Raw genomic sequence first — 17,719 nt, forward strand, 5'->3', positions numbered from 1 at the left:
TACGAGAGAATACAAAAAGAACATTCTCGTGTAAGTGCTTTACGAACTACGTTCTAAAGATACTTAAAATAAAACTCAAAGCTGAACAACTATCACTTCCCGGTAGCGTAAAGGTATAATACGGATTAAAAATGAAAGTTCCTTCTCTTTCTACCAATTTTACAGTTGGCCATATTTATATTACCTTGCAGAATGTCTCAAAGTTTATATAACTATGATAACACAAACAATGTATTATAAGACCAGGTTGATATCTATCAGTTATCCATTATATGTAACAAGAAGCAGCATATAAGAAAGCCTCATACTCAAAACCTCTTCAGAAAGTTTCTTCTTCTCCCCAAATCAATTATTTCTCTGACTGCCACAGCACAACTGGCACCAATGACAGCAAAGATGTACATCAAAGCTGTAGCATCATTTGAAAGACCTATATTTCAAGCTATTATTTACCATAATTTCCCATTGTTAAATAGAAAAAAGAAATCACACTCAAGCTGCCACCAACACATCCATGGAAAGATGATGCCCGCTCCCAGTCACTATCACAACCTACGCAGCGAAGAGTACATATAAAACCCAACATTTCGGGCTCGCACAAGCAAAGACACCACTCAGGGTTTCACCCCTCAGAACACTGTCCTGCTGCTGACCAAGCAGCACTACAACAGTCAGTTGTGCAGTAACTGGAATTCAAAGCTGTGGACCAAATCCACCACCTCGCTAAACAGTTATCCTAGTATCTCTTCCTTCACCTCAGCATCACAGGTCTAATGATTAGAATTCATTTTTTAAGCCTTCAGGTGCTGCTTTTGCTTGGAGATACTGTTCTACTAAGATGCTTCAAGGGGATCTCCTCATCATTCAGCACAGCAACACCTATCCAAGACAGTTAGGGAAGGTGTGGTGGTTGCTGATCACTCCAGATGACTACTGCCAACTCCAGGATCAGAGTTGAGCCCTGAGGGAAATACACTTTAACACTTTGTTTCCTTCTTTTCAGAAGTGTGAGTTTTGCTGTCGTTACTATTCTGGAAAGGTACAAGATACGCCAGTGTGCAAACTTCAGTCTGCATTTACAAAGTCTTTCCTATTAACTGTCTACTGACTATGGCTTCTCTCTCAGTTGGATGTTCCCAAAGAACAGTGACTATAGACTCATTTCTCAGCCGAGAAAAGCACAGTGGAAGGCAAACGCTGCCTCTGTACTTTCTCTCAATTTCAAGCTTGCAAATAATCTAAGAGATGGAGTAATCTGCATCAAGATGAAACGCGTAAAATCCTGTCAAGGGCTATTCTGCTGCCCAAGGTAACTACGCTAGCATGAACTCCAGCTTATAAAACACCCTTAGTGGGGAAAGCAGCAAGACAAAGAAAGAAATCCAAAACTTGCCCATAGATTATTTTTTCCCCCCTTAATGCACTCCTCAATTGTCAACTCATGACAAAATTTAGAGCCTTTCTGCATTATTCTCACAGAACATTTGACCACCAGCAGAGCTGATTTCTGGCCGGTTGCCTCCTTGCTTTTCAGAAGCCTCTCGATTCACTGCTTTGAGTGCTACGGAGAGTGCAACGACTGAGAAAAGGAATTATTCCCTGAAAGTTATTTTGCTTTACACTGTTAGTATCTAATAATATTCACTAACCCTTTCAGCTAAGATTCAATACCGCTGAAGCAATTAAGATCATCAGCGCTCTGAAAATCACTGTCTGCTGAATGAGCCTCCATTGAACTTAGCAGGTAGTGGTCCCACTGAAACAGGGTCATGAAACAGCTTTACAAAAACACAACTGTAACAGGAGAGCCATGCTGCTACCAGCTCTGCATTTTTTTGTTTTATCCTGGGTTTTAATATAAAAGAACTTCAAACAACTACCTTTAAGAGTTCAACCACCTCTAGGGGTTTGCTTTAAGCAGCCCACCCTGAAATTTCTCCTTAAGCATTTCTTAGTTATGAAAAGCAAGAAACATGATTTTCCTGGGACAAACTAGTTCCCACAGCATGACAGAGAAACCAGATACAGTGTTGGCTTTTAGAAGAAACTGTGTAATGAAAGTACTGAAAGACAAAGATGCAAAAATTTAAGCCCTGAAAAAACACCAATCTAGTTTTATGAACTACAGCCTATGGCATCATATCTGAATGGGACTGAAAACACCAAATACTATTCTGTCCATTAATTATAAAGTGTAATGATTTGTCTTAGAAATATACAGTCTGACAATTTAAAAAGAGAGGGAAATTAAGAACTTTCTAAAATGAACTTTGTTCCCTGTATTTTTCCAGATATTTTAAGATAGTATTTTTCAGGATAGGAGCAGTCCAAACTCAAAACAGAGCAGAACAACAAACAACGGTGGTACAGCCTTCTACTGCCTGTACTTCGAAGAACGATTTCATACACTCAAAGGAAGAAACTTTTCCTTATGTGGATAAGCGAGGCTGATCTTTTGCAGTTCTCTTAACAGATGTCCTGGCCTTGATGTCCCCTTTCAAGTTTATTCTCTTCTAAATCAAGACACTGAGGTCTCTTGTGGACATATGGTATATGGACATTATAGATGCTATTTTCTTTGCAAATGTGCTAGGATCTTCCGACCTCAGGTCACACCAGCAAGAAGTTACCATCTGCCTATTCCTGTTAGATGATCAAAAAGGAGTGTTTCTGGCTCTTTTGCTACATCAACACACCAAAGGTAGTTACAATATTGTACTGCTTGCAGTTAGCACACTTGCTGTATCCCATCTGACCTTGACACTCTGTCCGAAGTAGTAAAAGCAGCAACCAAATGGGGTGGAGGAGCAGGTTTATCACAGGATTGAAAGTATGGCTTGGAAAAATCCAGCAGTGAGTTTATCATCAGAGGGCCAAGTTAGTCCTTACATTCTCTAACCTTCCCTTCATTACCTTCAGTTTCCTCAGTGCACAAACACTATATGAGAAACTAAAAGAAATAACATTGATGTAACTCAAAACAGTATTTCAGCACAGTAGTACCTACATGGGATCTCTGTCTGTGTCTTTGCTGAACACTGCACAGGATTTCTTGGGCCCTTCTAGAAACACAGAATGAGAGAAAGTTTGAAAGCAAAGCCCAGCTAAAACAAAACTGAATCAAAACTTTTCCACTAGCTAGACTGTGTTCTCAGACACAGCAAATATTGCAATTTTCAGTTACACAAAATTTAGTTTTGTTTTGTTCACAGATAAACTTCCTTGAAAGGACAAAATTGTTGAAGAAGCTTTGTCAAAATCCCATTCTCCAGCCGAAGATAGCAGACAGTAGCATGCCTTCTCAAAGAATATTTGAATTAAAAAAGCATTGTGCAAAATCAAGGATTATTCCAAAAGGTTCCAGCAAAACAATGCATTTCTGTGTCTTACTTTTGTAGACATGCCTTCAGGTTACAATTTCTTTGGTCATTTTTTTTTTTTTTTTTTAAGAAAAAAAAGCAACATTTGATACAGTCACTAAACCTACTTCTGAGTCCCACTAAGCTTTTCATCTGGCTTCTTTCCTGAGATTCTCAGTCCCCTCCTAATTTGCAGAAGACCAGCAAGTGACAGGGCTGCTGTACCCCTTACTTGGCCACTTTTAGTCTCTAGCACTTAAATCCATCACAGCACGAGATGAAGCATTAACCAGCTACAAGAAACCATGAACCAAAAGTGCTGTAAATGCACTACGCAAATTAACAAGAAACTGTTTTATTCCAACCAATTTTCACAACAGCAGTATCCACAAACTTTCCCAAAGAAGTCTTTCCACCCCTCCCCAAGTAGGGGATAATTAAAGAATGCTTGTCGCTGACCATAGCATCACCATCAGCTGTGGTTGATCTATACCCACAGCACACACAAGTCGAAAAGGATGAAACACTTTCCCAGACTGTAAACAAGAACATACCTAAGGCAGAAATCAGAAACTTGTTCAAAGTTAAAAAGTTACTTCCTTGTACTTTGCATTTAGCTGTACAATAACCTCTCCCCAGGTTTCAAGCAATCCAGTCCAAGTTATTTTCTTAATAAACAATCACAGAAGATTTGCATTAAGAAGCAAGGGAGAGAAAACAAAAGAGTTCCATAAAGTACAATACCTCTGCATCTGCACTGTGCTCTTGGATAAATCCCTATTGCATCTAGCTCAGCAAATCAAAATTAAACCAAAAGAAATATCAATAGAAACCTCTTACCATGTTCAACGAAGACGTTACAGTGTGGGCCCCCATGCCTCGATGACTCCTTCTTCCCTGCTCCTTTGATAAAGTGCAGGGCAGGCAGACTTGGCCTCCTTTGGTCCCCAAGAACTTTTCCAGGCTGCTGCCCCATAAAGCAACTATGGGCAGCCTTTCCCAGGACAAGAAGATTTTGAAGAATTCTGTGATCCCTGATCTTCCAGGTTGGGAAGGAGCTTTGAAGGAGAACGTATTTTAGGTGGGTGCGTTGGTTGCACTCGCGGCGTGATAAAGTCGCTTCAGGCGAAGAATTAAGACAAGCGCAGATTCCTCCAATGCCTTTGAAGACGGCAACAAGGCTCCTTAGGTGACTTTATGCAAAAAAAAAATGAGTAAAAGTTCCAACTGCTTAGCAATGACCAAGCGTTACCAAAGTTTCAGGTTGCCATATGTAGTGCTTCTTCTACCAGGTAAAGGAGAATTAGTTCATCTCACAAGCAAGAAACCACATGTAGGCTCACCCAGGGCAGGAAACAGCCATTCCCACCACAACCAGTGTCAAGGTTTCTTTTTTTTTTTTCTCCTTTTCTTTTGCATAGCATTGAGTTAGCAAAGGCCAAAGAGCCACGTATTTGGCTTCAAGTATCGATGAAGTCTAGCAGGATCAAGTACGCTGAAACCATGTCAGCTCGCAAGGCGAAGCAGAGGCACCCCTCGGCCTGGCAGGCTCCACACGCTCCTTGGGGCGAGGGAACGAGACGGGGGGCTGCTGCGGTCCAGCCTCACAACGCCTCGCCTTCTTCCATCGCAAGCCTCAGGTCACCCGCACGGCCACTACCTCTCCCGCACACCAGTGGAGGTGAAGCGGGCCAGCGCGGCCTGGGGGGCCATGGTGGCGTCGAAGCAACGCTGGGGCCGCCGGGCCGGCGCAGGTGGCCGCCCTCCCGGCCTGCTGCCCGCCTCAGACGGAGCCGGGTGCCGGGGTACGAGGCCGGGGACGCGCTCCAGGAGGCCGGTTCCTGCACAGCAGCCAGAAGAGGTCAAGCGGGGGTGACCGGGCCGGCTGCATCCCCGCGGGGGAGGCCGGCGGCGGGCAAGGCCCGGGCGGGCAGCGGGAGCAGGGTCGAGGTCGGCCCGGCCGCGGCGGGACGCGCGGAGGGGGCCGGGCGGGGGGCGGCGAGGCCGGGCGGCCGCACGCCCCAGGGGGGGCCCGCCAGGCCTGGCAGTAGGAGGGAGACGAAGTGCCGCAGGGCGGGTGGTGGGTACCCCAGGGGCTGCCGCCGGGGGCACCCGCGGTGCGGAGCGAGACTGGCGGGGGGCGGCTGCAGGCGGCGAGGGAGATCCCGGAACCCCCGGCGCGGCGCAGCCCCGTCCCCGGCCGGCGGGGCGGGCGGTCACATCCCCTTCCGGCCCCTCCTCCTCCACCGCCCCCGCCTCCCGCCCGGGCCGGCCGCTGCCCGCTCCTGGCCGGGCGCCGCGCCCGCCGCCATGACGGGAACCTGCTGGGCGGGGAAGGGGCGCCCCGGGGGAAATGGGGTGGGGAGCCGAGGCGATGGGGTCCGTGAGGGGGTTCCGAGGGGGAAGCCCCTGAGGAGATGGGGGACCGAGCACGAGTTGGGGGGACCGTGAGGAGAATGGGGGGTGAAGGAGAGGGGAAGGGGGTGTGTGCGTGTGTGTGTGAGGGAACAGGGGGCTGAGGAACACAAAGGCGTCTCCAGGGTGAAGCCATGAGTGCCATGAAGGGGTCTGAAGGGAAGATGAGGGAAATTGAGGGCAAGCCATGAGGGGAGTGGGATGAAGAGGAAGACAGTGGAAATAACAGGTGGAAGAGGCGGATTTGCTAGTGTAACATCAGGACACAGAAAGCTCATGTCAAATCCCTTACCCCTTTACAAAGGCCACCCAAGTGGTTTTCCCCTAGATCTGACAGAGCTCACTGGCCCACAGGCCAGCTAGAGACCCCCCTGCACATGGGTCTCGAGGCCCCTGGCCAGCTCTGGACCCTGGATTTCTTGCAGAGAAAGGGAAGAAGAGATCCATACAGGGTCAGCTCCGAGCACAACCATCAGCTTTTCCACATCCAGAGATCAGTCACCCTGCTTGCACAATGGACTTCACTTCCTCACTGAAGCTGTCAGAGCATATGCAGAACTTGATACCAAACAGCCACAGACACCAACAAATGTGACAATAAAACAAGTATTTTATTGATCTACTTCTGTGCACCATTTGGTACAAAGATTGAACCCCCAAATTCTTCAGCCTGCACTGTGGTACCCTTAGATGTGCAGCACAAGTGTTCCCTGGGCTAAAGAGCACAGACGGTGATGCTGAAGATATTTAGTTTCTCATATGTTCTCCGGTTCACCTTGGGAATAGCAGAGGGTTGAGGCAGCAGCTTGAGGTCAGGGTGTTTTGGTCAAAGGTCTGTGGCTGCTCCCACTTGACAGCGGGAGAACACAGAAATGCAATTTTGTGCAGTAGCCTCTGCTCAGGGTAACCATCTGGACACAGAGCGGCTTGTTTATACCGGCTCCTCCCTTGTGACAAATCCAAACATACTCCGTGTCTCCTACGCCATATTCAAGGTCCCTGGCAGACATGTATTTTTCATCTTCCAACAATAGCATCTGAAATGTAGCACTTCATACGGCCTGATGGGATCTTCCACCTCTGCTGCGCCAGTCTGCTCCTACATCACTAATTCTTAGCCAGGAGACTGATTCCCAACCATTTCTACTGCATTTCTCTATCAGTGACTCAAATTTCAGATACTGAGGCTGTCTGTGCTACACACAGGAGAGAGAAATTCTGGTACATTATGCTGAGACAAATCCAGGGTCACATCTCCAACTCAGCAGAATTTCTCCAGTTTATCTCGGTAATGGAGCTCAGCTTCTCACTGCTATGATCTAACTCCCTGCTCAGCCCCCATGGATTGAAAGAAACTGAGGAAGCAAAGCTGTCTGTCAACACAGGCCAAGCAGCTTGAGAGAAATTTGTTACAAAAAACAATACCAACCATCCTTTACTGAAAATGTTATTCCCTTCTGGGTCTGACTGGAGCATCCTGGATAATCTTTCCTACCAGACTACCACCACAGGTCCATGATACTCAGACCACCTTGACCAAAATACACAAAGGTAATTGCAAATAAGCAGGACTTGTGTTCTGGACAATACAGGCTGTATACACGCATCTCCCTGCCTCACCTGAGATCTACACAGATGAACATACTTATTTTTTATTTAACAGACTAGGTGAATTTATCATTTAGGTCAATAGTCAGGTGTTCCTTCTGATGCTTTGCAATCATAAGCAGCAAAGTGGGGCGGGTTCTTTGCTTGTCCCCAACCTCTTTCCACTCAGCAGTTGATCCAAAAGCATTTCCCAGAGCAGTGCTGCAGTTAATCTGGGGCTATACACAGGCAGCTGGGCCAGCTGGTCACTCCCAGATACCATAGCAAGATATATGCCCTCTTTTCCTTCTTTGTATTTTCTGTCCCCTAACCTGCTGCCAGTTTTTGTGAACATAATTGTCTCATGTTAACAAACTTGAAGTTGCCCAGTGGGTTCAAAAATTATTAGAAGAGACAGAAAGATTGTGTGAAGGCAGAATAAAATAAAAAAAATCTAGACTGTTTCTTTCAATTGAGCCTTATGTGTGGCCTGTGTACATCCCACATATTTCATAAAAGAAACTTCAATACTTTTTCTGTTTACCTTCAATTAACTGTGGGTTGTTACACCCAACAGCTGCAGTGATGTTTCCTCCATTACAGTATCTTAAAGCTTCAACCTCTTTAACAAATAATAAACCTTCGCATATTAATTAGCAGTCCTCAGGAACCCGAGACAACTGTTTCAAGACTGCCTATAATCTCAGTGGGGTTTCACTATCTTCTAGGGTCTGCTCAAAGCTTTGTATTTATACCATTCACCTCAACTGAACAGCAAAGCTGCATGTGGATGATACAGAAGTAACATAATAAGCAGTGGTAATTGGATTAATAACCCATTAGCACAAATTTAATATCACAGTGGTTATTACTGGGAGTAAAGGGAGGGGTTGCCATTCTTCATGTTAGTAAATGAATCAAACACTGCCACCAAGAAACAGAAATTTTTTTTCTACAGATGAGTGATTTTGTGTTCTCATTTCTGCAGGCAGCACTCACCAGCAAGGAAACTATTTACTAGCTCCACTTTCAAGCACGTCTGCCATGTATTAACCCTGGAGTAAGCAGCACAGGCAGGTGCTACAGCTGGTTTACAAACAGGCTCCACACCATCAGACACTGGTGACCAAAGAAATCAGATTGGTCTAAGCTGTTTTAATGGCTGCATGGGCATTTTAGTTCCTCATAAAAATGAACACTTACTAGGTTTTTCCCACCCTGCTGTCAACTATGGTTTTGTTCTTAAACCAGAGAAGCCATAGTTTTTCCTTTTCACCCTTCCCACTTAGAAGTTGCCTAGCAAAATCCCACAGACTATTTCAAGAATTAAAGAGGACACTACTTTTGCTGGAGTCCTCCTTTACATCTCCAGCACTTCCCATTTCAAAGCCATTTTTTTTATATAGCCTGCCCATACTCCTGTGCAGACCTGCCCACAGAAAAAGGGGCCTCTGGCTCCCTCACCTACCTGAGATGCCAGAGCCTCCCCTAGACCCCATCTGACTCCTCACTCATCTCTGCTGGGCATGGTGAAAAAGTCATTTGCCATACTGTGGGTCCTGACTGAACAGTGATACTTGAAGCCTCTCCATATGGGAGTCATGAGCCCCAGCAGCACATCCAGTTGCTTTCAAGATGGACAAGTACTGGTGGCCCTCAACATTTGTCAAGAGAGTGAAAAGTCACAGGGATACAGCCAAATCAACAGCAAACAGCCACTGGCCTGTACCTTTCTTAGGAATCATTGAAACTGCTCAGGAAGCATCTCCCTCCCCCGGCAAGTTTGCCACTCTGGTCTCTTGTTACCTGCTGGCTTGCAAAGCTGTGCTTGATGGGTTTGCAGGAGCTGTCAGCAAATCCCGTGCTGATGCCTTCTGACAGAATTTAGGTCCGGGCTTGGCACCGTGCTGAATTTGCAAAGAACGGCAATGACCCCTCGTGGCCAGGGAGGAAAATACTGGGACCTTCAGTTGCCCCACACATTGGAAAAGATCCGTAACCAAACCTTACCAGCTGGTGCTCTTGGTATCAGGCTTAAAAACAAAAGTGCCAGGTATTCAGGAGCACGGGAACTGGATGAGGCACATACTCTCCCCCATTTCATACATCCCCAAGGCCAAAATATCAAGAATGCTGCAGTGAGCAGGAGGAAACAGAAAGCTCAGAGCTGAAGCAGTCCAGATCTTGAGCTCATTGTTTTTCAGGTTGTACACTCTATAAATGAGTATAAATAACCAAAAAAGGTTCACAATGGGGAGAGGGCTAGCATAAGAAGCCTGGAAATAGGCTACAGTTTTAGAGACTGATATGTAGAGGTAAAAAAAGAACAGCAACAACAAAAAAAAGAGAGGAATAAGAAAAAAAAAAATGTAACACCACAGCTGTGTAGCCCCCACAGCCTGCCACACAGCCTGCTGCAGGGACACCAGCACCCTTTCCCTAAGATCTGTGTTGTAAGAACCTGGCACTGTCTCACCTTGCAGGTCTGACAGCTCATGCTCGGCACCCACGAGCACGATCCAACTCTAAATTAACCGCACTGCCTCAGCACGTTTCCACCACATCCCCAACAGCACTTTCAAGAGCCTCATAATGCCCCCAACACCGTTCTGACCTGTTAGATGCCTGCAGAGCAGCTGCTTGAGAAGCATTTTGCATTCGTGTACCAGTTCAGCAGAATTTCCAGATATCAAGTCTCTCTAGGTGGTAGTGAAGTACAGTCTCTTCACTCCTTTGCCCTTTAACCGACACAGAGTTGTTCAAGTGGCAGAGATGCAGAGAGATGTACTGGATTAACTACAGACCTCTCCATCAGCCTTCAAAAATACTTTAAAAAAAGGGAACATCACATACTTTATCTCATTGCTTGTATATCCCCAATCTGCTTATACCTAGAAGGCTCACAGCAGAAATGCCTGCATCTCCCCAGATGGTAATAAGATAAAGAGCTGCTAAACTACAGCAATTGGATAGGGAAAAAAGAGGTACTTTTCTAATTAAAAGATGCAAAGGCTGCTAAAGCATTTACTCTTTTTGCACTGTTCCTGTCCATGCAGATGTGGATAATGTCGCTACTGGCCTCATGCACAGACCTGAAAGTGTCACCATCAAGCTTTAGTTTTCAAATTTCCCAAGTTGTCTTGAGGATGTGATTGAGAAACCTCATAAAACTCAAAAATAACAATTCCCAGGTCTTGTGTGGAGCATTCCACCGATATCCCCAAGAAGTAAAGTACTATTTCACAGAGACAGCACGAGCAGAAGTCTGAGTTGTGCAGCAGCAGAATGGATTACCCATGTCCTTGCTTGTCCTTAGCCCCTAAGCTCCATAACGCTCTAGTATTTAGGTAGCAGCGCTGGTGGCAGACATCCAGCCTTTGCTATTTGTCAGGGCAATGAGGCAGAGCTGCTGGGGAAGGCAAATACCACACACACGATCCGAAGCTGCCACCTAGTGCTTACTCTGGACTGCAGGCAGAGCAGGCTGAACTAGGTGAGAAGCGACAAAGGGTGTTTCTAGTTCCTAGGAAAAGTTTGAGCAAAGAATTTTTCCTTTTGCCTGGGGCAAGCACGAGAATTTGTAACATTAGAATTAGATTCAGGGACAATTAGGTCAGGTATTTTGCTTTTTCATCCTTTTTAAGAACTACTGCACTGTGGTGCAAGCAGCTCTAATACAATACAAATCCAATATATATACACAATACATGTATAATACAAATAGTTCTAATATAGCACCAAAGATCTGAGAGGATGCTCTAAGGAAAGCATGACATCCATTCTGTACAGAAGAGTGCTAACGTTTGGCTCTGCATGCCCATGTCTAACCACTGGCCTGAGCATCTTCACCAGTGTCATACTGGGCTCCCTGCCATCCCCCAGACACAGCCACTGCACGACTCACCTCTCGGTGGGATGCTGCAGGGACGCAATGTTGAGAGCGCCACGGTGAACAATGCCAGGCAATCTACTTACAGAGGAACTCTGCACAGAAGATATGGTGAAGAGGCAGGTCAAGTCCTGCTTGAATGGGATGAGAAGCAACAGCTGAAGAGGAGATAATGGGACATTGCGACCATTCTGAGTGTCCTGGCACACGGAAACTTGAGCCAACCATACCTCTCAAGCCAGACCAAATTCATTCTGGAGAAAGACAAGCTAAGGCACACACTCCTGAATGACTGATCTGTTTCAAAAAAATTTATTGAAATGTAAAATATTTAATAGAAAACAATACTGGAGCCTCCTCAGAGGAGCTCACCACATCAGACGTAAAAAAGGGACAGGCAGGATGCACAGAGACTGAGAAGGCACTGCTCACCCATGGCTCCTGGCTCCCATGGACAGCCACATCGTGCCACATCCAATCTCATACCCTTGAGACATAGAAGCCATGAACAGCCAGACACAAAATACGGTTAGCAAGGGTGTGGATACTCCTGTCCGCTAAAGACTTGTACCTGTGATCTGCAGTCTTAAAGAGAAAAACCAAGAGCTCTCAGTCAGAAAACAGACTGGCAGATCTATGTCACAGTAAAAGAAAATCAAAACAATTTAGAAAGCCTTTGGGGAAGAGAGAAACATCACAAAAATATATCCCTTCCTATCATTCTGCACAAAGTCCAGGGGCAGTAGACACAGCAACAAGTGCTATGATACATGTCCCAGTTGCACCTGCATCTTCATGAAGGTCAGACATCAATTTTTCAGGCTGCTGCACTAAAGGCTATTGTACTTAAGTACTGTTTCATACTATTCTACTAAAAGGGCTCAGGAGGTATCCTAGGAGTTAAAATGAGGAATTTTGATGGTTTCTGAAGTGTGGAATGAATGTTGGGGACTAGAACACTGGGAAAAAAAAATACTGAGAATCAAAAGCTGCCATGCTGGGACTTCAAATGACTGCATCTGGCCGCATGTCCTATCCCTCCAGATCCAGCAACCTCTGTCGGGTTTCCAGAACGATCTCCTCCATCACCTCCGGTTTGAGAATGTCCTTGATCTGTAGTGGAAAGAAGAAGAGTACCATTGACACCAAAAAGCAACTACTACTATTGCACACTCCGTGGGGACAAGGGTCCCTGACACACAGCAATGAGCAACAAGTGAGTTTAGAGGGTTGTGGTCAAACAAAACTATCATGGCAGAGGGTCCAAGGCAAAGTCAACTTTGCCAGTTAGCAATTCTTACAGAGACCATAAGAAATCAAAGGAGATGCTACTGACAACTCCTAATCTCTCCTGAAGAGAGATAAAAAGAGATAAAAACACACCAGTTTTTAGGAAGGGGAGAGATGACTTAAACAGAAGTATAGTTCAAAAGAACATTGCATCTAGCCGAGTAGGCTGCCAGTATGAACGAAAGCAGAAGACAATTCAGATCTTATCCATTTATGAGAAGAGAATTGCCAGTGATTGTGCTGGCTGAAATCACATAGAAAAGCTGTACAGCAAGAGGTCAAACTGAGGGAACCTTCCAGCAGTGCAGGATGTGGATACAAACAGAAGACCAGTCTCTGTACAATACACAACGCTTGCTTTTTCATTTGTTCTCAAAGTGCGCTGTACCCTCACACAATCCCAAATTCAATACTGTTTTCACAAGGATCACAGAGGGTCCATAATCCCAGCAAGGGATACACCTCTATCAAAAAACCAGAACTATTTCTCTATAGGAATAGTTGGACTTTGCCAGAGGCAGAACCCATCAAACTATCCCTGAAAACGTGCAAGGCAATTTACGTTATGCCAAAGGGGAGAAGTTCCTATCGTCACTTACTACAGGACGCTTTGGAAAGCGGAAAGGAAGCGCTGCCACCTAACTTACTGGCCTCAACAGCAACTGAAGCGGCCTTTCCATTCCCACCCCACAGTGTGGAATACAGTAAACAGCACTGGTTTATGTACCTGATGAGGAAGGGATGCTTCATAGCAATACAGGATGCTGGTGTCAAAGAGCATCAACTTCTGAGTAACCAGAGCCACAATGCAGTTTCTGAGCCGTGAGATCACCTCCCGCTCAGACAAGGGAACCGGCTGAGGAAGGACAGAGGAAAAAGAAATTAATACACAGGGAAATAACGCAAGCCTACTGTAAAAAAGCTTTGCCATGAACCTAATACGAAATCTTTAAAGTCTCAGGTTATTCACGTGCCTCTGACCATGTCAGATTAACAAAACCATTGGCAGGAGAAGGTTCATCTTCCCTGAACCCTCACCTCCAGGTTGGTGGTAAAGCCCCCTGCCTCTTCATGTTTCTGCTCTGGAGTTGGATAGATCCAGATGAAACCGTTGTTGCCGAGGATCACAGATGCACCACAGGGCAAGTCATGGAAGTGAGTCTTCTGGCGTTTCACAAGGGAGGGCGAGACCTGAACAAGCACACCCTGACCAAGCTGAAGAGGAGACCACGAGACTCAACATGAGACACAAGCCACCATAAATAGCATCAAGTCACTGACATGCACTCCACTCCTGCTCTAGGAACCAGTCAATTTTAACACCTTTTCCCGTGAAACAGTGAATATAAAACCTGCCTGCCTCTGGGAACGCTGGGAGGATTAGCTAATGCCTGTGCAGTCCTTTGAAGATGAAGAATAGTCTAAGTGCTTAGCACAAATGTTAATCATATCTTGATCGTAACTACACAGCAACCATCCCTGCAGAAAAATGAGAAGCCCAATTTAGCAGAACACTTTCTCTCTTAATCCAGTCGCTATCCTTCACCCTTCGTGCAATAAGCACACTTCGCTTTCATCTTTTAAGTGCTAATACCCTTGGTCTGGTAATCCCAAACTGCAGCCTACGCTCCAATGGCCCCTTGGCTTATTTCAATGCACAAAACCAGAGATAAATGCCAACTGCGTAAAGCCTAAAATAGAGCCCTGGAGAGAGAAACAAGTCAGAGGGGCAACGGCCTGCAGAAGAGGAGCGATGAAATTTGAGTCAGAAGATTCTTCTCCCCAGGGTTTAATTTGCAAGCAGCTAGTGGGGGAAACAGGACTCCCAGGCTGTAATTGTGGACAGGGAGAGCAGCAGCTCAAAGGGCAACTCAAGAGCACTCCCTCTGCTTTGCGGAAACTCTGCTCGGTGCTCCCACATAGGAGTTAAGATTCTTCCTAACTTGCAGGAATGGGTTAGAACAACATCCTGCTCTACTCCAGGGCTATTTTTCATTTAAAATCCCTCCAAAAGACCTAATACAATTCAACCGGAGCAGAATTAGACCAAGACCAAGTGTTTCTGAACAACTCACCTTCCCGTATTTCAGACTCCGGGTGTGCAGTGATACAGCCCCATCAGAAAACACAGACTGGACCTCTGCCTGTCAGCGCCACTTAAGGAAACAAGGTCCCTAATGCTGCCCAGAGCCAACAGCCGCTGGCTGCCCCCGGCAGAGCTCTCATGACCAGCCAGGCTAGCCGAGGTCTGGCTGTTGTCCCCATGCCCCGTGGCTCTTCAGAGTGCAAGCAGTAGAAGGATACACTGATGAGGTCGCCTTCCTGCAGGTAGTCCCTCATTGCAAGCTCATCTTCTGCTGATCTCCTTCTCTGAAATGCACAATGCAAGAAAAGTTACGTGTAGCTCAGCATAAGAAAACATCAGCAAACATCAGCTCATACCTACATTGTGGGGGGACCTTAGGATGCCGTGAAAAATACAATCTGGTCACCAAAAGGAAATTAGGCAGATTGGCAAATCTTTAGATCACTGATACATTTACGTCCAAATAACACTGAGAGTAAAAAACATCAGAATGCTATAGGCCCACCCACAAAACCCACCACTACCCTTGTGCTGACCATGGGAAGCGCTCCAGAGCTTCCCAGTGCCTCAGCTTCTGCTGTGGAAGCAAAAGACAGGGCTCTGGCACCGCTCTGCGTGAACTACACTCACCAGTTCCCCACCAGGTAAATTCATAGATGACAGCAACAAGACTGAATCTAGCCTGGAATTGGTTTCCACTTTCCATCGCTTCTGCTGAACCTGGAAAAGAAAATAAATCATCAGTTGATATGCGCTCAAAAAGTGAACATAAGCTTTTTAGCGGAGCGGGAGGTCCAGGAGGTGACGGCTCTGCGCACTAGTCCCAGCCCCGTCGTGTTGAAGCCCCGCGCTCACTGTGCCTCCGTGCAGGGACACCGAGGGACACCGACGGGCTCTTCGGGACGGAGCCACGCCAGCCGGGCCGGCGGGCCGCCCTCCTTTTCCACGGCGCATCAGGAAACCCGAGCTTTACCTCCGTGATCCTCCCGACCACGATATCGCCGACTTCACCGTTGTACCTGGGAGCGGGACAGAGAGCAGCCGGTCACACGCCTCAGCCTCCCGGGGAAGGGCCCGGCCCGCACCACAGACGGCCTCACGCTCCCTGCACGGAGGAGGCGGCCGCGCTCACCTGGTTTTCAGCGCTTTGACGCACACCAGCTTGTTCACCCTCTCCACGGTGCCGGCCACCGAGGCGATGAGTTTCTCCTCGTCCACGTAAGTGCCGTGGCCCCTGCGGGGAGAGCGGCCGCCTGAGGAGAGACCGAAACCTGCCGGCCCGCGCCGCCGCCACCGCCTGCCCTCCGCCGCTGCCCCCACCTCATGTAGCCCGTGTCTGTGGTGATCGTGTCCCCCGGTGCCACCAGGTGCTTCTCGCCGCCCCGGGACGACGCGCTCGGTCCCACCGCCTTGCGGGCCACCGGCAGCCGCATGGTGATCGCAGCCATCTTGAGTACGGGCGGCGCAGCGCCCACGACGCCGTCCAAGCGCGTCTTCCGCCCGCCATATTGGCTGCTGGCGAGAACGCACCTGAAGCGCGGGCACCGCCATCTTGAGTGAGGGCAGCGGCAACGGGAAGGCGGTGAGGCTACTGGGCGGCCATTTTGGTTCCTGGCAGGAAAGGGGAAATCGTGGGCTTCACCGCTTTGGGGTCCCAAGGGAGAGAGGGGCCATGTTTAGTGCGGGCAAGGCGCCTCAGCCCAGCCGGGCGGGCCGCGGGGCTGAGTGGGGGGAGGCAGCCCCAGCCGGGCCAGCTCCCTGGGGCTCGCAGGGCCCCCGCACCCCCGCTTTGGGGGGGCCACCCCAGCTGAACGGCAGCGCTGCAGGCGAAGGGTGCATTCGCCCTGGTGGGAAGCAACACCTCCCATTTCTGGGGGTGCCCACGCACTTCTGTGCACACGCACATGCGTTGTTCCCTCCACGTTCTGAAGTCATCCCCTAACCCTCCTCCCAGGAGAAAGGTGGGCTCCTGCAGCTGCACCCACAGTCCCGCCAGTGCAGTGCGGGGAGGCGGAAAGGCAGGACGGGGGCCGCAGGCCGGCCAGCCTGTCCCCCGCATCGGGGTCCAGCCCCGATGGCTGCGGCAAGGCGCGTGCCGGCACGGCAAACACCTCCCAGGGATGAGGAACTCACCCCTGCCAAAGCTGTTCCAACAACAAATAACGTGGTTGTGTGGAAGCTTTATTCATTTAATTCAAACAACAGGCTCTCAGAGCTGCTGAGAAAAGACCAAGGAAAAAGGCCAGCGATGACCTTCAGCGAATGCTGTGCTTCCTCGGGACCGAAATCAAATGTTATTCTTTCTAGCAAGACTTGCACCTGTAGCCCAGCACAGCTGAAATATGACCATTATTTTATGGAAGATATCAAAGGACATCAACAGCTGCTGCTTCAAATGGAGACTGTACGCGTGCAGACAGGGAGGTACCAGACCAAATCATACCACCCGCTCCTGCACGTGCCCCTTCTCTTTCAGACCTGTTTTTTCCCAAAACCGATCTTTCCTCTTCCCAGCTGCACTATTTGGTCCAAAAGACAATGCTACATCTCCTTATTCACCTTGTCCTAGCCTTAGCATTCACTTGTCCCAACTGCTACATCCAGCACGTAGCAAAATAAATCTCTCCATGTGATCCATCTTCTAAATGATAAATGTTCCAAGTAATTTTTATTTAGAATACAAGAGAGAGGTACAAATGTATTTACACTGTGTACATATACAATCAAATAATATATAATATCAAAGTTTTGTAAATAATGTTTACATAAATATTTACAAAGTTAAAGTGACAGGTTGGTTTTTTTTCTTCTGGAAGTAAAACACAGTTTGTGAGAACTTTTTACACCTTAGACTTATAATTAATATTAGAATACCTTCTTTTAAGCTTTATGATACACAGCCCTCCTCTCATGTGTGGCAGGACTCCAGAGGGCGCTTAGAGTTGTCCTTGGGGACAGAGCTGGCCCAGGGACTGGTTTTCTCTGTCCCCAGAGGGCGATAGAAATAACAGCCAAAATGTTCCTTCACGGCTGCAGGGAGCGATGGGGAGCGATGGGGAGCGATGGGGAGCGATGGGGAGCGATGGGGAGCGA

General features: G+C 47.6%; 2 protein-coding genes across 2 annotated transcripts in view; both read right to left on the reverse strand.

Annotated features, from left to right (window-relative positions):
* The window catches only part of ABL1 (ABL proto-oncogene 1, non-receptor tyrosine kinase), an 84,280-nt gene extending 78,732 nt beyond the window's left edge, over nucleotides 1-5,548 (reverse strand). The window contains exon 1 of the mRNA XM_075772357.1: nucleotides 4,200-5,548. Coding sequence (XP_075628472.1) covers nucleotides 4,200-4,335 — 136 coding nt within the window. The 5' untranslated portion in view covers nucleotides 4,336-5,548. The remainder of the gene's footprint in view (nucleotides 1-4,199) is intronic.
* Nucleotides 5,549-11,541: 5,993 nt separating this feature from the next.
* On the reverse strand, nucleotides 11,542-16,141 carry EXOSC2 (exosome component 2). The gene is made up of 9 exons (XM_075772207.1): nucleotides 15,947-16,141; nucleotides 15,759-15,860; nucleotides 15,600-15,645; nucleotides 15,257-15,346; nucleotides 14,845-14,910; nucleotides 14,616-14,684; nucleotides 13,579-13,755; nucleotides 13,268-13,396; nucleotides 11,542-12,363 (listed from the first exon to the last, which is right to left on the reverse strand). Exons 1-9 carry the CDS (start codon nucleotides 16,072-16,074, stop codon nucleotides 12,283-12,285), a joined length of 888 nt encoding a protein of 295 aa, XP_075628322.1. The 5' UTR covers nucleotides 16,075-16,141; the 3' UTR covers nucleotides 11,542-12,282.
* Nucleotides 16,142-17,719: the final 1,578 nt, after the last annotated feature.

Source organism: Balearica regulorum, chromosome 20 (assembly GCF_011004875.1).
Source record: "Balearica regulorum gibbericeps isolate bBalReg1 chromosome 20, bBalReg1.pri, whole genome shotgun sequence".
NCBI lineage: Eukaryota > Metazoa > Chordata > Aves > Gruiformes > Gruidae > Balearica > Balearica regulorum.

What these genes read in the sequence shown, in the direction of transcription:
- EXOSC2 (XM_075772207.1), bottom strand. Translation starts at nt 16,074, where the DNA reads ATGGCTGCGATCACCATGCGGCTGCCGGTGGCCCGCAAGGCGGTGGGA. An exon ending in TGGTCGGGAGGATCACGGAG is followed by an intron (nt 15,347 to 15,599) that starts GTAAAGCTCGGG and finishes TTTCTTTTCCAG; the next exon opens with GTTCAGCAGAAGCGATGGAA. An exon ending in AAGCATCCCTTCCTCATCAG is followed by an intron (nt 12,364 to 13,267) that starts GTACATAAACCA and finishes TTTCCACTACAG; the next exon opens with ATCAAGGACATTCTCAAACC.